At 36.1% G+C, this 19,399-nt stretch overlaps 1 protein-coding gene across 1 annotated transcript in view; it reads right to left on the minus strand.

Moving 5' to 3' along the window:
- Positions 1–19,399, minus strand: part of LOC124613049 (voltage-dependent calcium channel subunit alpha-2/delta-3) — a 622,965-nt gene that overhangs the window by 11,159 nt on the left and 592,407 nt on the right. Inside the window, exon 22 of the mRNA XM_047141624.1 lies at positions 17,950–18,067. Within this exon, the coding sequence (XP_046997580.1) occupies positions 17,950–18,067 (118 nt within the window). The remainder of the gene's footprint in view (positions 1–17,949; positions 18,068–19,399) is intronic.

The following is a 19,399-nucleotide window of genomic DNA, read 5'->3' on the forward strand; positions in this document are numbered from 1 at the left end:
GTAGATGAAGTAGAAGACATTGTTCTATTGGTACAATGTAGTTCTTCAACAAGCACACACAGAATTTCTACACTATAATAGTATCATTGTGCTGTGACCACTACGGCGTGGTGGGGAGACATTCTTCTGGTTGTAAGGATGGTGTAGCTCTTCTCCCACCTGGGGTCTGTGGGTTCAATAGGCTGATGGGGACTATATGAAACAGCCAGAGGTGAATGTAGTCACAGAAAGACAGACAGAGCTCCAGAAGACTCTTTATTATTCATGAAGCTAGAGCAGCTACAGGTGTGCCTGCAACTTGTCAGGTGGGCACAGCTCAATGTCAGTCCAGCATCTTAGCAGAGACAGTCATTCCTGAAGGTCATGAATGCTGCTGGGAGACAGCACACTTAAACAGTATTAAGTAGCACTGGCAGCCAGCTAGTGCTAGCACAGCATTCTTGCAGGCTGGAATGATTGCCCTTAGCATAGACTATGGGGCTAGGTGAAAGCTTTGCTGGATTCCATGGGCAGCACAATGGCATCAAACCTCTGATCTCACCTGGTGGCTGGCTGGAGGAGGCTATCTGACCCAGTACGTAGATCCACAGCACTCTGTCACCAAACTTTTCACTAACCCATTCACTGCAGACAGGCAGTTATTTGTAGCACCTTCATACTGAAATGTTTCACTGTCTGGTAGCAGTGGTATGCACAGATGAGTGACAAAATGCTGCAGTGAAAAGTTTCTACTAGATTCTTTCCACACGTTGATGTAAAGCGCAGGGAAGTCTGCAGATTAGATGCATCATCAGATGCTTGCCTTTGGGATGATAAGTGGATCACTGTGTTCCAAAGTGCCTTGGCATTGCAGTATTCCATCCACTTTGCAACAATGTGTATCAGTGTCTCATATATACAAATATGGTGGACATTATATACACACAGCCTCTTTTCTTATCATTTACAGCACATTTAACACCTTTGGGAAGGAAAGAAAAAAGATGACTGGAATTTTTTTGTTGGCTAATTGCAAATTGCCAAATAGTTCCATTAACTCTCTTTTTCACTCATTATGGTATCAGTGATACTTATAACTCACATTGTCAGTCTAACACAACCCCATCTGCCTATGTGGAGGCACATTTTCAAGAATACTTCTCTGTAAATGTGTAGTGTGATATGATAGACAGTCAGTTGATTGGGGCTGTTGTGTTAAGGCACTGCATTACAGGGCCCAGTTACCTTGGCTTTCTTGAATACAATTATCCAACATTACTGAAGAGATTCCTTTGTCAACCAGGATGGGTATGTTCTCCAGCACGATGAGGCCCCTGCACTTTCTAGTCAACAGGAGGCAAATCATTTAAACCTAACATTCCCTCGACGATGGATTGGCACAAACAGTCACATTTCTTAGCCACCAAGTTTTCTTGAACTTGCCTTGTAGATTTTTTACCTGTGGGGATGGTTGAAGGTGAAGTCTACAAAGAAACTGATCGTTTGACTTTTGAATAGTGTTGCCCCATAAAAGAATGCAAAGGCAAACAGAGCAGCTGAGCAGAATTACATGTGTTGTCAAGAGAATACAAAAATGCACTGATGCCTGCATTGGAATTCATGAAAATCAACTTTGAAATTAGTCACTTGCCAGCTTAAGACCTTCCATCAGAATTTGTTTAAGTTATTTTCTAACAGCTGTATCTCTGTAGCCTACAAAAGCTGGACACATCTTATATGAAATGTTTTATTCAAATTAGTCCATACTAACTTTTCCCAAAATAAGTACACTATCCAAATTAAGGAACATAGTCCTGGAGAGTTTCTGTGCACTGAGCTTATCTGCTTCATGTGTATACAATACGATTTTGTAAAATCTCTACAGCAACACCTCTTCATAGCTCTACAGACGTCTACTGTATCACCTACAGCAGTTTGCGCTTCACAGTTGGAAGCTATCAAAAGTGCTACCAGGTGTTCGGGATTCCTTAATTTGACCTGACTGAATGAGTGTCATATTGTTAGTAGTCAAGAATAAATGTATTAAAATATCATGCATGATGCAGCAATTTTTCATGCATCTCAGTGTTTACGGTCTCATATCTCTTGAACTATGTGTCATACAGTGATGTATTTGTGTAATACATTCGGTGGCATATGTGGATACTTTTTGTGAAGTATGTTGCAAACAGAGTTAGCACCAAAGGAATAATAAATTTAAACATCAAGTATGATGTGGCAGTTTTTCATGCATCTCAGTATTTATGACATAATATCTCCAGATGTATGGATCATATAATGATATAATTTTGTAGGTGCATTCAGTGGTGTATGTGGACACTGTCTGCAAAATGTGTTGAGAGAACAATTAACAAAAAAGAAATAATAAATTTAAATGTCATGTACAATACAGTAGTTTTACATGCATCTCAGGGTTTATGACATCATATCTCTCTAATTATGTGTTGTACAATTATGTATTTGTGTAGGTACATTGAGTGGCAAGTGTGGATACTGTCTACAAAATATGTTGTGAGTAGAATTAGTAGCAAATGAGTAATAAATGTAAATGTCAATACAATGCGGCAGTTTTTAATGCATCTCAGATTTATGACATAGTATCTCCTGATCTATGAGTCAAACAGTGATACAGTTTTGTAGGTACATTCAGAACCATATGTGGATACTGTCTGAAAAATATTTTGAGAATATGTTTAGTAGAAAAGAAGTAATAAATTTAAATGTCATGCAGAATTTAGCATTTTTTCACACATCTCAGTGTTTATGATGGCATACCTCATGAACTATGTGTGCTAACACGATATAATTTTGCTGGTGCATTTAGCGGTGTATGTTGATACTTCTTGTGAAATTTATTGTGAATAGAGTTAGTAGCACAGAAGTAATAAATTTAAATGTCATGCATGATGCAGCAGTTTTTCACAGATCTCAGTCTTTAAGATGTCATATAACCTGAACTATGATAGGAGTTTGTCACCCGCACAATGATTGTTGCCTGGCAGCAAGAGATGTGTGTCCCACGTTTTGTTGAGATTGTTCCAGTGATTTATGAGAAGATGTGGAAAACACACACACACACACACACACACACGCACACACACACACACACACTTGGGAGAGTGAAACAGTTGTCAGAAACCATTAGGAACTTACTGCTATGTTTGTGTGTGTGTGTGTGTGTGTGTGTGTGTGTGTGTGTGTGTGTGTGTGTGTATTCTTCCTGACACACTATGTATAATTGTTCAGCAAGTCTATGTATGGCATGTGGTGAGTGATCCATGGCGCATGTGTATCATTAGCCCAATTCCTATTAAGAAGTACTTAGGAAGAATGACTGTCTGTAAGCCTGCATAAAAGCACAAAGTTTTCTGTCACCACTGTAGCATCATTTTTATGTCTATGGAAGATAGTAATTTAGCCCTTAATTTCCTTGGAAGTTGTAGTCATAGAATCTAAGACCGATCTTTTTCATGATGTAAAACATATCTGTCTTTGTCATTTTCACTGAAGTTTGCTGGACAAATTTGTGGAACTAACAGACTTGTAACAACTAATACTCTCTACTTCTAACCTTCCCTGTCTCTTTTGTGAGTCTTGATTGGTCAGAATTATTTTCATGAAAGGGATGGAGGAGCGTTTGATAATCAACTTCTTTAACAAATGAATTACATTTTTGGAGAAGTCCAACAAATCAGCTTACAACTAAATTTATTTAGACATTCAATCTCTGTTCATTACAGTTGTCAAAGACCATTCAGAACTTACTGCTATGTTCATCAAAGAATTATAACCTCCCAGAAAAAAATTCAAATAGGTAAGTAATTTTCTGGGATACATACAGAAATTGTAATTGGTGTTCTGATGATTTATGTTCTTCAATAGCCTCTAAATTCCATAGCTAAGGATGTGGCAGAACAGTAGCTATTAAGTTTGTGAAAGCAAGAAGTATGACGTTTTCACAGTGTCATCCAGATCAATAACACAGGCCAATGATGGAATTTTTTTTTTTTTTTTTTTTTTTTTTTTTTTTTTTTTTTTTTTTTTTTTTTTTTTTTTTTGCTGAAAATGCCTTATTCTTATGTTTTTTTAGGGTGGGAAATAAAAATATGATACTTAAAAAACTGTATCACCCACCATTTCTTCATATTTTCCAGTGAAATTTATTACATTAACCGATTTTTTAAAGAATTTAACAGCATTTATATAGTTAAAATATGTTATGAACATAGATGATGTTGGTAACACAGATGAAAAACATTTGCTAGCAAAAAAAGGTCGATTCTATTTTTGTGTTAACAGATTGTGTTTTGTTTACTGTCAACCTAAAGTCACTTTCCTGTTTCCTGTACATGTGCTCAGTACAATGTCTAATCGTCGTAAAAACTCTGCTGACAGTTTTTGTTATATTTGTGGTGAATTTATGATTAAAAACAACAAATAAACATTGTGGACTCTGTGAAAAAGGTTTATATATTATACTTATGATCTAAACTTGGTGATCAAGGTAAATCTTGGGCACCACATAAGGTATGTTATGTGTGTGTTGAAGATCTGAGAAAATGGTCCAAAAAGTAGAAAAAAGCCTTTAGATTTGCTGTTCCTATGATATGGAGGGAGCGAAGAAATCATTCTGATGATTGCTACTTTTGCAGTGTTGACATTACTGGTCATAATTTGAGAAACAAGAAGGTAATAAGCTACCCTAACCTTCCATCTGCCATGCGACCAATAGGGGGTGGTGTAGATTTGCCAGTTCCTGAACCACCAGATGATTTAAATTCTATTCCAACAGAAGTATTTTCTGGTGTACAATCTGATTTACATGAACCAGATGATAATGATTTCAATTGTAACACAGAAAGTCTAGAGCCCAAATTGTTTACTCAGACTGAGCTTAACGATTTGGTTAGGGATCTGGGTTTAACGAAAGAAAAAGCTGAATTGCTTGGCTCTAGATTAAAAGAAAAGAACTTATTGGCAGTTGGAACCAGTATATACATGTGTAGAAAGAGAGAGCAGCAATTTTCCAAGTTTTATCAATAAGAAGTTGATTTAGTGTACTGCTCAGACATTCCCAGTCTGATGAATGAGTTTGGTACTTAATACAAAAAGAAAGACTGGAGGCTGTTTATTGATTCATCCAAAACTAGTTTAAAGGCTGTTTTGTTACAATGGTAACATGTATGCATCTATACTTGTTGGACATTCTATACATATGAAAGAAAGCTATGAAAACCTAGAAATAGTGCTAAATAAAATAGGCTATTCTGCTCATGGTTGGATGATATGTGGCTATCAAAAAGTAACATGCCTGCTCCTTTGTCAGCAAGGTGGCTTTACCAAATTTCCATGTTTCTTGTGTGAATGGGACAGTAGTGCTAGGGAACAACACTGGTGCAGAAAGAACTGGTCTGTGAGGGAGTCTTTAAAACCTGGTGAGAAGAACATTCTACTCAAAAACCTTGTAGATCCGAAAAACATACTCCTACCACCTCTGTATATAAAGTTAGGCCTAATGAAACAGTTTGTAAAGGCTTTGCCTAAAGATGGACCATGCTTCAAGTATCTCTGCCAAAAGTTTCTACACCTTTTAGAAGCTAAACTAAAAGAAGGCATCTTTGTCAGACCTGACATTAGAAAAATTGATGTTTGATGTTAACTTTGAACACACAATGACGTTAAATGAGAAATAAACATGGATATCATTCAAATAAGTCATTACAAAGTTCTTAGGACCTGAATAGGACCCAGATTATGTTTCTATTATAGCTACAATGTTAAAGAAGTTTAAAACTTTAGGATGTTTAATGAGCCTGTAAGTTCACTTTTTGAACAGTCACCCTGATTACTTCCTGGACAATATGAGAGATGTTAGTGAGGAGTAAGGAGAGCATTTTCTCCAGGACATTAAAGTGATGGAAAAATGTTACCAAGGCTGCTGGAACACCAACATCATGGGGGACTACTGTTGGCCACTTCACCGAGAAGTTCAGCAAGCAACTCATCGTAGAAAAAGCTACACAAGAAGCTTCAAAGAATGAAAGAAAGAAAGACAATACAAACAGTTTCAGCTTACAAGTGAAACCTCTATTAACACGTATCATTGTTTTAAGAAGCTTACTTTAAATACAAATCATGCTTATGTTGTAACAAAGTATTTCATTAATTTCCCCATTTACCCTATAATGTAGAATTTTTATACTATATAATAAAAAGCATATTGCTCGAAAACTATGGGTGATTAAAAAAAAAAAAAAAAAAAAAAAAAAAAAAAAAAAAAAAAACACCACTAAGGCTAGATTTGGATTCAGCTCGTAAATATCTATAAACATCAACTATCAAGGTAAAAGAAGTTAATTTTTTTTTCATTGGCCTGTATTACTAATCTCACAAGGTAACATTTCCAAGTATCAATGAATGATCTGGATGAAACAAGATCAGACTTTGTGTGTAGAGAGGGAAAAATAATGGAAAATGTATCTTTTTGTTTGAGCCCAATTTCACATTTAAGGGGTAAAATACTCTCTGGAAGGTAATTTGGCATATTATATTTAGAGGGAATATCTTCAAAACCATGAAATATTAAAAAATGTGCTTCATATAAAAGCCGAAGCGTAACTAACATTCTTGAAAATTTTACAATCAACTTTTGAAAAAAATTTGAAAATTTGCAAATTACCCCACCACCACTGATGAATTTTGCAAAATGGAAACTTCTGTCACAAGAAGAATTAAAGAAACTTTCATGTCACATCCATCCATGTACAACAGACCTGGTTTCTGTGATAAGATTTTTGGAAAATAAGTTGAACACAATGTTCTGTCAGAGTATGTGCAACATACCTAATTAAAATATGTAAATGTTCATCGTTATTCTAATTTTTTTACTTGTTTTGGTTTATATTTTAAGTTGTTGTATTACACTGTAAATTTTTTAGTTTACCATTTCACATACATGTAGTCTGTTAATTGAAAATAGTACAGTAATGAAAATCAGTAAAGAAATGCTTACAACATAATGTTTTTTTCCATCAAGTACAAAAATGAATGAATTTTCTCCCACACTTGGAAAGACATCTGTCAAATATCATTTGTCTCATTTAGATGTTAGCTTACCAGATTTCAATGCCATCATGAGAACATTTGGCGGTTCATAAAGAGATTATTGAATTCTTGGTCTAGACTCTCCCTTAGTTTCTTTTAAAACTATGAAAAGGGGCACAAACAGTTTGACGGCTACAGAGACTGATGGCTGAATCGTATAAGTCACATTCTCTTTGTGGTGCATCTCTGTAGACTCTTGAAGAGAAGGTCTCACAAACTGTGTGTGCACCATCAGCAAAAGCTGATCTGTTGGGACAAAGCATTTGAGTATGTACGGCTCGGCATGCTACCTGTCGGAAACAGTCTTTGCACAAGTTGTTCATGACATGACAATGGTGGTTTCAAGATTTGTTTCATACATTAATAGCTGTTTCTGAAGACAACTAGCTGAAGATTATAAAATTTTGTAACATGCAGTAATACACCCTGTTACCAACTCTAGAAGTTGGCCCTGTCTGACACCACTTGTCACTAGCCACAGCCCAGAGATGCATGCAGTTCATGGCCTGCAGTCTACTGAGGTTCACCAACTAACAGCTCATGGGGTACAAGGCTGTACAGATAGATGGAAACACCACAGATAACAACGTGAGTCTCTGAGAAACGCGCATGTTGGTGTCTTCTCGTTGGTGCCACCTATTGTATAAGCTGCTGCTGACGGTTCTGCAGCAGCTTCATCTGCCGTTTACTACTACTATGGAACTACACATCACTGCGCAACTCCCGGACCTCTTCAGGACCCCACTCTGACAGAATGTTCTTTGCATCAAGTGGATTTCAGGACGTGTTCATCAACACAGATATTTCTATGGATTCTTCTTCAGACTGCCTGTACTTCTCAGTTTTCACTGAACCTGTGTTGAACAAACTTGTTTCCCAATGGTGTATGACTTTTTATTGTGTATGAGGGGGTACCCAGTAAAAACAAGAATTATTTTTTAAAATTTACATATTTTTAAGTTGTTTACAAAAAATCTTATCCCCTTCAAAAAATCCTCCATTACAACTAATTCCATAGTTCAAAACATTTTCTGCAGTCATCTTTGGAAATGGCTGATAGCTCCTCCCTTTGTTTTTTTCTTGTCTTCTTCAGTGTTGTGGTGTCCTTTCATGCCCTTTTCCATGCATGGAAATACAGAAAAGTCACATGGAGACAGGCCAGGAAAGTGAGGTATGTGAGGCAGTGGAACCATGCCATTTTTAGCCAAAAACTGTCTAACAGAGATGGCTGTGTGTGCAGTTGCAGTGTCATGGTGTAAGAACCAGTCTCCTGTCTGCCACTAATCTCTGACAGTTGATTAACTGTCTGTTGATGGTCTGTCAGCAAAGGCTCTCAAATTTTTTCAATATTTTTGTCGATTTTGGCAGTTGATGGACTTACAGAATGAGGTTTGTCATCAGTCAACATGTTGCCATTTTTAAATTGAGCAAACCACTCATACACTTGAGTTTTTCCAATACCATCATCTTGGTAATCTGTTTTCAACATTAAAACAGTTTCAGCAGCATTTTTGCTGAGTAGAAAACAAAATTTCACAGCTGTGTGTTGTTCACTTAAACTTGACATCATAAAAAATTAAACAAAAAGAAAACAGCACAAGCAAAAACAATCACAGCAGATGAGCAGAACAAGTCAGGTCTACAACACAGGCAGCATCGAATTGGCAATGAGATGCTCTACACATGCCTATTGGGAAGATACTGATCATTAACCCAGTTAATATTTGTCAAATTCTAAACGATCATTTCAGCAGTATGGAATTCCCTGAGAGTTCTCTCAGTTCACAGGATGTGGAACTGAAAGACACCATTGTAGTACTGATTTGTGACAGCATTGATGAGCATTCGACTATTGTGGAACAAGATAATGGGTATAGTTTGATGGATCAGAGCTCTAAGATGAAACAATGATTGATTATGATTGTGTACCTGTCTACAAAACATGTGAAGAGTCTTTCATCCCAGGCAATGTCTTTCTTCAGAAAGTGAATTAAATTTTGAATACCAGAAATATGCAGTTGAATTTTGGAAAAACAGAAACAAGGGAAAAAGGTTGCTTTCATCTGGGCACATAAAGATCACAAAGTTATGTCAGTGAGACAGCTGTATCACTGGGGAAAGTGTGTTCTTCATGATGGCTCAAAATATGATAAGTTAAAGGTAATATGCCACTGGACTTCACAAAAAGTACTAGAGGCCATGGGTCATCAACTCGTTATCCATGATACTGCCCTCGAAAAGTGGGCCTTGCAAATGAACAGAGAACTAAAGTTACACAACTTCAAGTTAAGCCCCAAATGGCTACTGCATTTTAAAAAGGAACATGAAACTGTATCTTGGAAAATAATAAGGTTTACAATTAAACACAATATAAATGACAAAAATGATCTCAATGAGGTCATTTTATGATTTGTAGTGCAAGTTCAGAAGGGGCTGAAATGTGTATAACTCTTATCGGAATGGATTCAACCTGCAGTTACACTCTGAATGTACTTCTTTCCAAAAGGGTGCAATGAAAGTTGAATTCATGGTGCAGTCATTGTCATCAGTTACTTACAGTTACACATTGAGCCTACAGTCTCTGTAGCTCACAAAGTGCTTACCCCCCTTTTCATAGTTTTATGAGAAACTAATGGAGAGTTTGATCCAAGAATCTCTTTATGAAGCCTCAAATGTTATTGTGACAACATAAAAATTTGGTAAGCCAACATCTGAACAAGTCAAACAATATTTGACAGATATTGTATTTCCTAGTGCAGGAGAAACTTATTCATTTTGTATGCATGGTGTAAAAAAGCATTACGCTGTATGCATTTCTTTACTGATTATATTACTGCAATGATTTTTTATCATAATAATGGGTCAATTATTATTTTCAGTTAATAAAATACACCTATCTGAAATGGTAAACTAAAAAATGAAAAAAGTACAATGCAAATAACAGTGTAAAACATAAACCAAAATAAGTAAAACAAATAATTAGAATAATAATTAACATCTAGGCATTTTAATTAGGGATGCTGCACATACTCTGACAGCACATTGTGTACAACTTATTTTCAAAAAATTGTATTACAGAACCAGCTTTATTACACAAGGATGTTGGTACCTTGATAGCTTCCTTAATTCACATTGTAACAAAAGTTTCTTATTTTGGAAAATTCATTAATGATGGTGTAATTTGCAAATTTTCAAATTTCTTCAGAAGTTGATTATACAGTTTTCAAGAATGTTAGTTAAATTTCAACTTTTATACTAAACAAATTTTTTAAATTTCATGGTTTTGAAGCTATTCCCTCTAAACTTATGTGTCAAATTACCTTTCTTTGTGTGCTTTGCCTCTTAAAAGTGAACAGTGAAATTGGGCACAAATAAAAAGATAGATATTTCACTATTTTGCCCCCTCTACACATCTGCCAAGTTTCATCAAGATCGTTCAATGACACTAGGGAATGTTCCCTTGTCAGTGCAGCAGCTCTTGTGGAGTTGATAGCTATCTGCAGCAGCATCCACAGTAAACTCTTTACTTAGCTTTTACATGAACTCAGGACACTTTCTTACATTCTTCAGTGTGGAAGTGACCAGCATCTAGTTTTCAGCAGTGCTATTAATAATTTTCTTGTTTCTATGGTTACAAGTGCTAAACTTGCCAGTAATTTTCACCAGCAAACATTAATGGAAATTGATGGATGAGTTGGAAGCAATGTTGGCAACTGGTGATCAGTTTCACGTGGCCTCGGTGAGTTGCACCAATATCGAGAGTGAGGGGCACCCCTTGTTGCCACAAATGCGAACTGAAGGATATCAGGTTCTCTTATAGCAAGCATCATTTTTCAAGAACTCCTGCTTGGTAGGAATGGACTCCTCATTGTGGCTGGTGGGCATTGTTGAGATATTGACTTGTTTCATGTGAAAAGTGGATGTGGAGAAATTTCAAAATCAATAAAGTAAACAAATTCCTGAAATGAGTCAATAATGTCTATGAACTTAAGGTCTATATTGCTTAAGAGCTTTTGTTTATTACATTATTCCATAGCATTTTTTATCTACTACCTCCATTGGACTCAAACTGTGAACTCTGAAAATGAAGTTCAATGTCACTGCGGAGAAAACCTTTGTCAAAGCTGAATGTCAGCTGCCTATATAGCACAAGATTTTCTACATGTTGACACTTAATTTTGTTTCAGAGGTCCTGAGCTGGGGCATGATGATGTGAGTAGCCAAAATATTTTAGAAATGACGTAATACATTTTAAAAAAAATAAGCAATCTAGATAGTTTATTTCAGAGAAATAGATTTGAAGCAGAGGCAGATGGTTTTGCTTCTCCGCTCTAGCAGTAGCCTTTTCTTCATCACTTCTGGCCAAGATTATATCCCAAGAGTAAAATATGGTAGGGGTTCAGTGAATATTTGGGCATGGTAATCCATGGGCCCTATGGTTACTCTGCAAGGTCACCTTACTGCCAAGGATTCTGCGACCATTTCGGATAATCAGCTCCTTCTATAGTACGATGTTTGTTGCCCAATGGGGACAATATGTTCAAAGATGACAGGGCCTCTGTTCATCATCCAGGGCTGGTTTTGTGAGCATGAGGATGAATTGTCGCATCACCCTTGGCCACCACACTCACCAGATCTCAATATTACTGAATTGAGCCTTTGTGGTCTACTTTGGAGAGAAGGGTGTGTGATTGCTATCCACTTCCATCATTGTTACCTGAAGTTGCCACCATTTTGTAGGATGAATGGTGTCATATTGCCTTGAAAACCATACAGGACATTATCCATCTATTCTGAGATGAGAAAGCTGTTTTGAAAGCCAACTGGTTTTCCATACCATATTGGGCTTGGTAATGTGTTGTGTTTTTGGTGTTTCCATATTTCTGTCCAACCCCTGTGAATTGTCAAAGTCTGTCACCACAAATCCCCCTCCCCCCCCCCCCCCCCCGTTTTTTTTTTTAATTTTTTTTTTTGGGGGGGGGGGGGGGGCAGCTAGTGGAAGTGGCAAAGTTAGCTAACCTCAATCATGTGATCTTACTACAGCTATTTTCTGGAGCCTCATAACAGAGGCCATTTTATTTCTGTAAGGAGTGCTGCTGTAGGTTGTTCATCTCAAGATCCTATTTACAAGGGGACTTTATGTTCTGGCTATCTTTGCTTTTCTTGATACTTATGAGATTTGAAGCTCACTGCCTGGAAGATCTTTTTATGCTAATGTTGCAAGAAATCTTTTATCATTTATCTAAATTTAATATTTATTAACAAATAGATATGTGAATTAGCAAATGAAAGCTGCATCAAACCAGTCTTCAGACTCACAACCACCACTACAACAACAACAACAACAACTAATAAATACTGGATTATAAATTTTAGATAAAACTGCTGCCTTATTGTTTTTAGTTATTTATCCCATGAAATCTGAGTACTGGCAGGAAATTAAAATTTAGTACAAATATGTAGAACATCAAATAGAAAATATAATACTTTTTTATTTGTAGAGATTGGACGGTATTATTGAAGCGTTTTTTTTTTCCCATTTAACAATGAAGCATTTAGGATGTTTGTACCAAATTTTAATTTTCTTATATGACCAGAAATTAAATATAGAAGGACGTTAATTTTGTTAAAAAATTATGATTCAGTATTTGTTGATTAATATTTTCATACAATAATATAAACAAAATTTAAATAAAGGTATGTTCAATCTAGTGAGAATCAAACCACTGATCTCACATGATGCATGCTGTTACAAGTAAGGATAATATGATAACAAAAGTATTTTTGTACTTACTAATGTTTAGAAATTTTTAAAGGTGATTTTTCAAGTTTTGTAGAGAATTTTATCACACTGCTTCACAAAACTGAAGTCTTATGTTAGCAAAAAAGACAAAATAAAAAGTTCCAAAAAATACATTGCACACAGCAAAGGTAGACAGAAAATCGGTAAGCTCTGAATAGCAAGTACATGTAAATTGAACTGTATGCAGCCAGCCAAGGGTGAAATATGGCCACTGAATTACGGCAGACAAGCAGTCAGAATTTTAATTGCATAATAAAGCCAGGAGTGAAAAGCAGTGGTGCCCCATCAATGAGTCAGGAAGAAATTTCCTAATTGAGCAAAAAGAACTTTTTTGTCTTTCTGGCAGGATCAAACGATGACGCAAGGAATGAAAAAAAGGTTTTTTAATCTCATTACACATTATTGTTTCTTCAGTGCCACATCTTTATGACTTGAGAGAATGGTCCTGTGTAAACAAAGAAACTGAAAGTGTAAATGTAGAGATGCAAAATATTTGCAGACTGTTTGAAAATGTAACAAAATATTTGGATGTACTAAATAAAATTTCAAATGTGCAGTGTGATGGTACAGGAGTCGTACATCTCAGGACAAGATGTATGGGTTACCTCGAGACTCAAATGGGAAATTTGCTTCAGTGAAGCTACAGCCCTCCAAGACAAATGTGAGTTTTGTTAATGCAAGTGAACATCCCAAATGCAAGCAGCTCACAGAACAGCACAGTAGTTGTGGAAGAGCAAACACCAGAAATAAGTGAAACAGTAGCAACACCATCATCAGAAGCAGCAGCACCAGCAGCAACAACAAAATCTTATTTCTAAACATTCAGGGTCTTGAAAGTAAAGCTGAAATACTGGAGAAACCATTAATATAAAATAAGTATTCTTTCTTATGTTTATCTGAATATTGGCTTAAACCAGGACAAATAGAATACCACATACCAAAAGGTTACAAAGATGGAAACAGTTTTTGCAGATTCCAGTACCGTAATGGTGGTACTGTTATCTATGTTTCAAATGAAATAGAGTTTAGAGCATGAGATCTTAGTTGGGCATGTGTAGAGAAACACTTCGAAACTAATGGAAGTATGTGTTAACCATTCCCCTGACCCAGATGAAAAAACGCTTTTAGATAATTTGCGCAGTGCACTCTGCCACAGAACAAAGTGGAAAAATATGTAACTATAACTGGGGGAGACATTAATTCAAGATTTGATGTACCATGTAACAAATTCAGTGTACATGAGTTACTGAATATGCTAAAACAGCACAATTTCCATCATGTAAATTCAGAGCCACCAGTGTACAGGAATTTGATTTCCCAGACCACTCCATGTGAACAGTAGAGTTAATACATTTTATAATAGGGCATGGGAACAAGGCAGTACAAAAGTTATCTAATACCTTAATACTAACAAAAAACAATCTCAGAAAACTGACACACCAGCTGAGCATAACTAACCGAGACAAATTATTTCAATGCTCAAACAATTCATGAAACATTCCACAATTACTTAAAATGTATGCTGAAAACTCATCTTATTTCAAACAAATATCATAAAACAAGAAAGGGTAAATTGTGGTACACCAAGGAGTTGGAAACATTAAAAAATAAGCTACTGCTGTTAAAGTGCCTTGGCAAAGTAAATAATTCTAATGAAATTAAGGACCTTGAAACAACCACTAAGAAACTGTGTAATAAGGAGCAACTACTGGCAAAACAGAGATACAACACTAATCTCATAAAAACATAGTAAAAACCAATGCAAAGCAGCCTGGTCAGTAATCAATACCATTAAATGTGAACTCAAAAACTTTGATAAGACAGCCCCAATGCCATCAGACACATTCAACAAATATTTTGTAAGCTGTGTTGATGAAATCAAAAAGTTGATTAGTAAACCCAATGTAACATATATGGAGTATCTTAAGAGCACAAACCTTAATCATTATCAGGCCAAACCTTCCTTGAAACACTCCAAAGAAGTATTTCAAGATGAAGTTCTTAAAATTGTCAAAGAAATAAGAAATTCATATAGCATAGATATTTTTAATATTTCAGACTATCTATTGAAAGAAATAATACATTACATTGCAGCACCATTAACATATTCGATAAAATTGTCTCTCATAGAAGGGGTTTCTCCTGAACTTCTCAAACTATCCAAGGTGACTCCAGTCTTTAAGAAGGGTAGCAAATCTGATCCAGCAAACTATAGGCCAATTTCTCTTATTCCACGACTAGCCACAGTCATTGAAGGCATAATGAGTCAGCAGATGTATGAATACCTAGAACTAAATGATATGCTAAACACATCACAGTTTGGTTACAGAAAATAAAAGTCAACCATACCAGCCACAGAACTATTTGTGAGAAACATTCAAGGACCATGCTCACATTCAGGTAGCCTTACGTGATCTGAGCAAGGACTTTGGCTGTTTTGGCTGCTCTGTTTTGCTCTCTAAACTTTAGTACAATGGAATATGTGACAAAAGTTTAAAACTCCTCAAATCATACCTTAATACAAGGACGCAAGTCATGAGTTCAGGAAGTCAGCTGTGAAACACAATTGAGGTTCAACACAGCATGCCCCAGGGATCTAAATTAGGACCACTTCTATTCCTTGTACATGTAAATGACTTACCAAGAAACATAGACATAAAGACATATACATCTGCAGATGATACAACTTTTCTGTATGTGAACCATGTATTTGATACCCTTGTTAGTAGTATGAATTTGGCAAAAGAAAATGCAACATCATGGTTTAATGTGAATGGTCTACTGCTAAATGAGAAAAAGACCCAGAATATGTGATTCAGATTATCAAAGTCTGTAAAAATAGAAAAACAAATAGCAAATTTTTTAGGTTTCATACTTGATGCTGTGTGGCATTTGAATATGTGAGGATGGTGTACTTTGCTTTTTTTCAATCTGTTTTAAGGTATGGGTTAATACTCAGAGGAAACAACAAAAAATTAATGAAATTCTGGTGATCCAGAAGAAAGCAATCAGAGGTATGGTAAAAGTAGATAATAGGACACAATGCAAACCAATGTTTATTAAACATAAAAAATTAACAGTTATTAATCTATATATTTGTGATAGTGTTAACTATATACTTGCTGAACTACCAAATTTAGGTGTAACAAATCTATACTTCTCTGTCCATGCCGCAAAATAGATTAACAAAAACTAACAATAGTCATTAGTATATGGCAATTTAAATATACAACAAATTGTCTAGACATGCCTCAAGCATGCTAATAAAAGTGTTTAAGAAAAAAGTTACACAACTTCTTGTTAACTAACCCATGCTATTAAAAGAATTTTTAGAAATGTCCAGTATCAACTTAAATATGTAAAAAATTATATATAAAAACAAAGATGAGGGGACTTACCGAACAAAAGCGCTGGCAGGTCGATAGACACACAAACAAACACAAACATACACACAAAATTCAAGCTTTTGCAACAAACTGTTGCCTCATCAGGAAAGAGGGAAGGAGAGGGGAAGATGAGAGGAAGTGGGTTTTAAGGGAGAGGGTAAGGAGTCATTCCAATCCCGGGAGCGGAAAGACTTACCTTAGGGGGAGAAAAGGACAGGTATACACTCGCACACACGCACATATCCATCCACACATACAGACACAAGCAGACATATTTGGTCTTTAAATATGTCTGCTTGTGTCTGTATGTGTGGATGGATATGTGCGTGTGTGCGAGTGTATACCTGTCCTTTTCTCCCCCTAAGGTAAGTCTTTCCGCTCCCGGGATTGGAATGACTCCTTACCCTCTCCCTTAAAACCCACTTCCTCTCATCTTCCCCTCTCCTTCCCTCTTTCCTGATGAGGCAACAGTTTGTTGCGAAAGCTTGAATTTTGTGTGTATGTTTGTGTTTGTTTGTGTGTCTATCGACCTGCCAGCGCTTTTGTTCGGTAAGTCCCCTCATCTTTGTTTTTATATATAATTTTTCCCACGTGGAATGTTTCCTTCCATTATATAAATATGTAAAAATGTATTTTACAAAATTAATAGGTTAAGTGAACTGATGAAGTCTACTGCATGTAATAATGCTGAATGACTAATAAAGAATTTGAATCTGAATCTAGGCATGGACCATCAAGTAATATAAAAATGAAAAAAATCAAAGACTGCCAGTGCATAAGGTCAACTTGCTAAAGTAATGAATTGTAAAATCAAACATAGAGAAATCAATATAATGGAAGGAAACATTCCACGTGGGAAAAATTGTATATAAAAACAAAGATGAGGTGACTTACCGAACAAAAGCGCTGGCAGGTCGATAGACACACAAACAAACACATACATACACACAAAATTCAAGCTTTCGCAACAAACTGTTGCCTCATCAGGAAAGAGGGAAGGAGAGGGGAAGACGAAAGGAAGTGGGTTTTAAGGGAGAGGGTAAGGAGTCATTCCAATCCCGGGAGTGGAAAGACTTACCTTAGGGGGAAAAAAGGACAGGTATACACTCACACACACGCACATATCCATCCACACATACAGACACAAGCAGACATATTTAAAGACCATGTCTGCTTGTGTCTGTATGTGTGGATGGATATGTGCGTGTGTGCGAGTGTATACCTGTCCTTTTTTCCCCCTAAGGTAAGTCTTTCCACTCCCGGGATTGGAATGACTCCTTACCCTCTCCCTTAAAACCCACTTCCTTTCGTCTTCCCCTCTCCTTCCCTCTTTCCTGATGAGGCAACAGTTTGTTGCGAAAGCTTGAATTTTGTGTGTATGTTTGTGTTTGTTTGTGTGTCTATCGACCTGCCAGCGCTTTTGTTCGGTAAGTCACCTCATCTTTGTTTTTATATACAAACATAGAGAAAATATGACAGCTGCAGAATGATACAGTGGCAGTACAAGATGTGAGAAGTCATCATTTTTGAGGCTGAAAAGAACTTTAGGAATTAAAAAATAATATATAGCATAATTTTGTTGACTGAAACTTGAGACTGTTTCAGCTATTCATCATAATAAATATTGAAATGTGTAAAAAGTCTGTTACAGTATACCATCATCATCAGCAAATGTCCATCTAGGATCCCAAAGCTGATAGACATTTGTCTTCATCAATAACCAAAGAAATTTGCTGACAACCCACTGCAGGAACCATTTCATTGGCAGGAGAGGCTGCAAAGGAAGATCACATTTCAAGCAGTCTGCACTAACTTTTGTTACTTATTATCATTAATATATATATATATTTATTTATTTAAGTGTTGACAAATTTTCCTAATAAGATGAAAAATTTTATCTGGGTGCTACTTCATGTATACCGTGTCAGCAGTAATGATATAAGAAGAAAAACTGGCAACTGATGAATTCTTTGACTGATTAAGTGTTGTGTTTAAAGACACTGTGTGACATTATACCAGCTACTCTGGATGTTATTCTGTGTATGGTTGTACCAGACTGCACCATAATCAGTAATGTTATTGATTAGGTCAGTCATTGAGAATTTATCTCAAAGTTTAAAATAAATAAACAAATAAAATTAAAACATCCATATTATCAACAGCTCTAGCTTAAAAAAAAAGAGAATTGAACCACAACATTTTTTGTTGTGTCGGAGCCTATGATGCTGTGTGACATGAGTATTGACTGTTTCAGGCAGCTGGCTCAGCCTGCACAATTACCTGTCTGCAGAGAGGAATTAAAAGTGTTGATTACTTTCCAGAATCGAGCTTTCACTTTGCAGAAGATTGTGGCAGGTTCAAACTGTATGCCAAAATGAGAATCAAATCCAGGACCGTGTCTTTCAGGGCCAATGCTATTATTGACTGCCATTTATGGGCTAGGAGGGAGATTTAACCTGCCAGGAAGTTATAATGGTCACTTTGCTTGTAGCAGAGCAATATCAATTACTTTTCTGTAACATGCTTGGAACTACATTTAACTTCACATTCATTTCAAGGTGATGTGTTGAGGTATGAGGATAGGAAATAGAGGGTATTAGTTTTTGTCTTCAGTACACACTAATGGGTTCAATTAATTGGCAATTACATGGATGAGAAGTAGATAAATGGACTGGGAAATTTATCCAGTGGCTCTCAACAATGTAGAGTTATGTCTCTAGAAAATTATACTCCTGGTTATTATCACTATCTCTAGCTCCTAACATGACCTGTTGTTCAATTATGCACCCTGCTTTATTCTTTTTGGGGTGATTTTCATACTTATTGTAGGAGAAATCAGCTCACAATAACACATACCCACAGAAAGTCAAAAAAACTACTGGAATGACCAACAAGCAGTGCTCTATTGAGGTGTTACATCGATTCATTAAATAGAGAGCAGCCAGATGCAGATTAAGCAAGTGACAAAGTATGAACAGGGCACAAATGACACATTTGTTAAGCCTAAAGAAGTGTCAACAGTTACAGTTGATTCTGGTTAAGAACTAGACACAAGAAAAATTAAAAACACTTAAAAAGGAAAGTAAAATTTGAAACTGGCAAATAT

Source organism: Schistocerca americana, chromosome 4, assembly GCF_021461395.2.
Source record: "Schistocerca americana isolate TAMUIC-IGC-003095 chromosome 4, iqSchAmer2.1, whole genome shotgun sequence".
Taxonomy (NCBI): domain Eukaryota; kingdom Metazoa; phylum Arthropoda; class Insecta; order Orthoptera; family Acrididae; genus Schistocerca; species Schistocerca americana.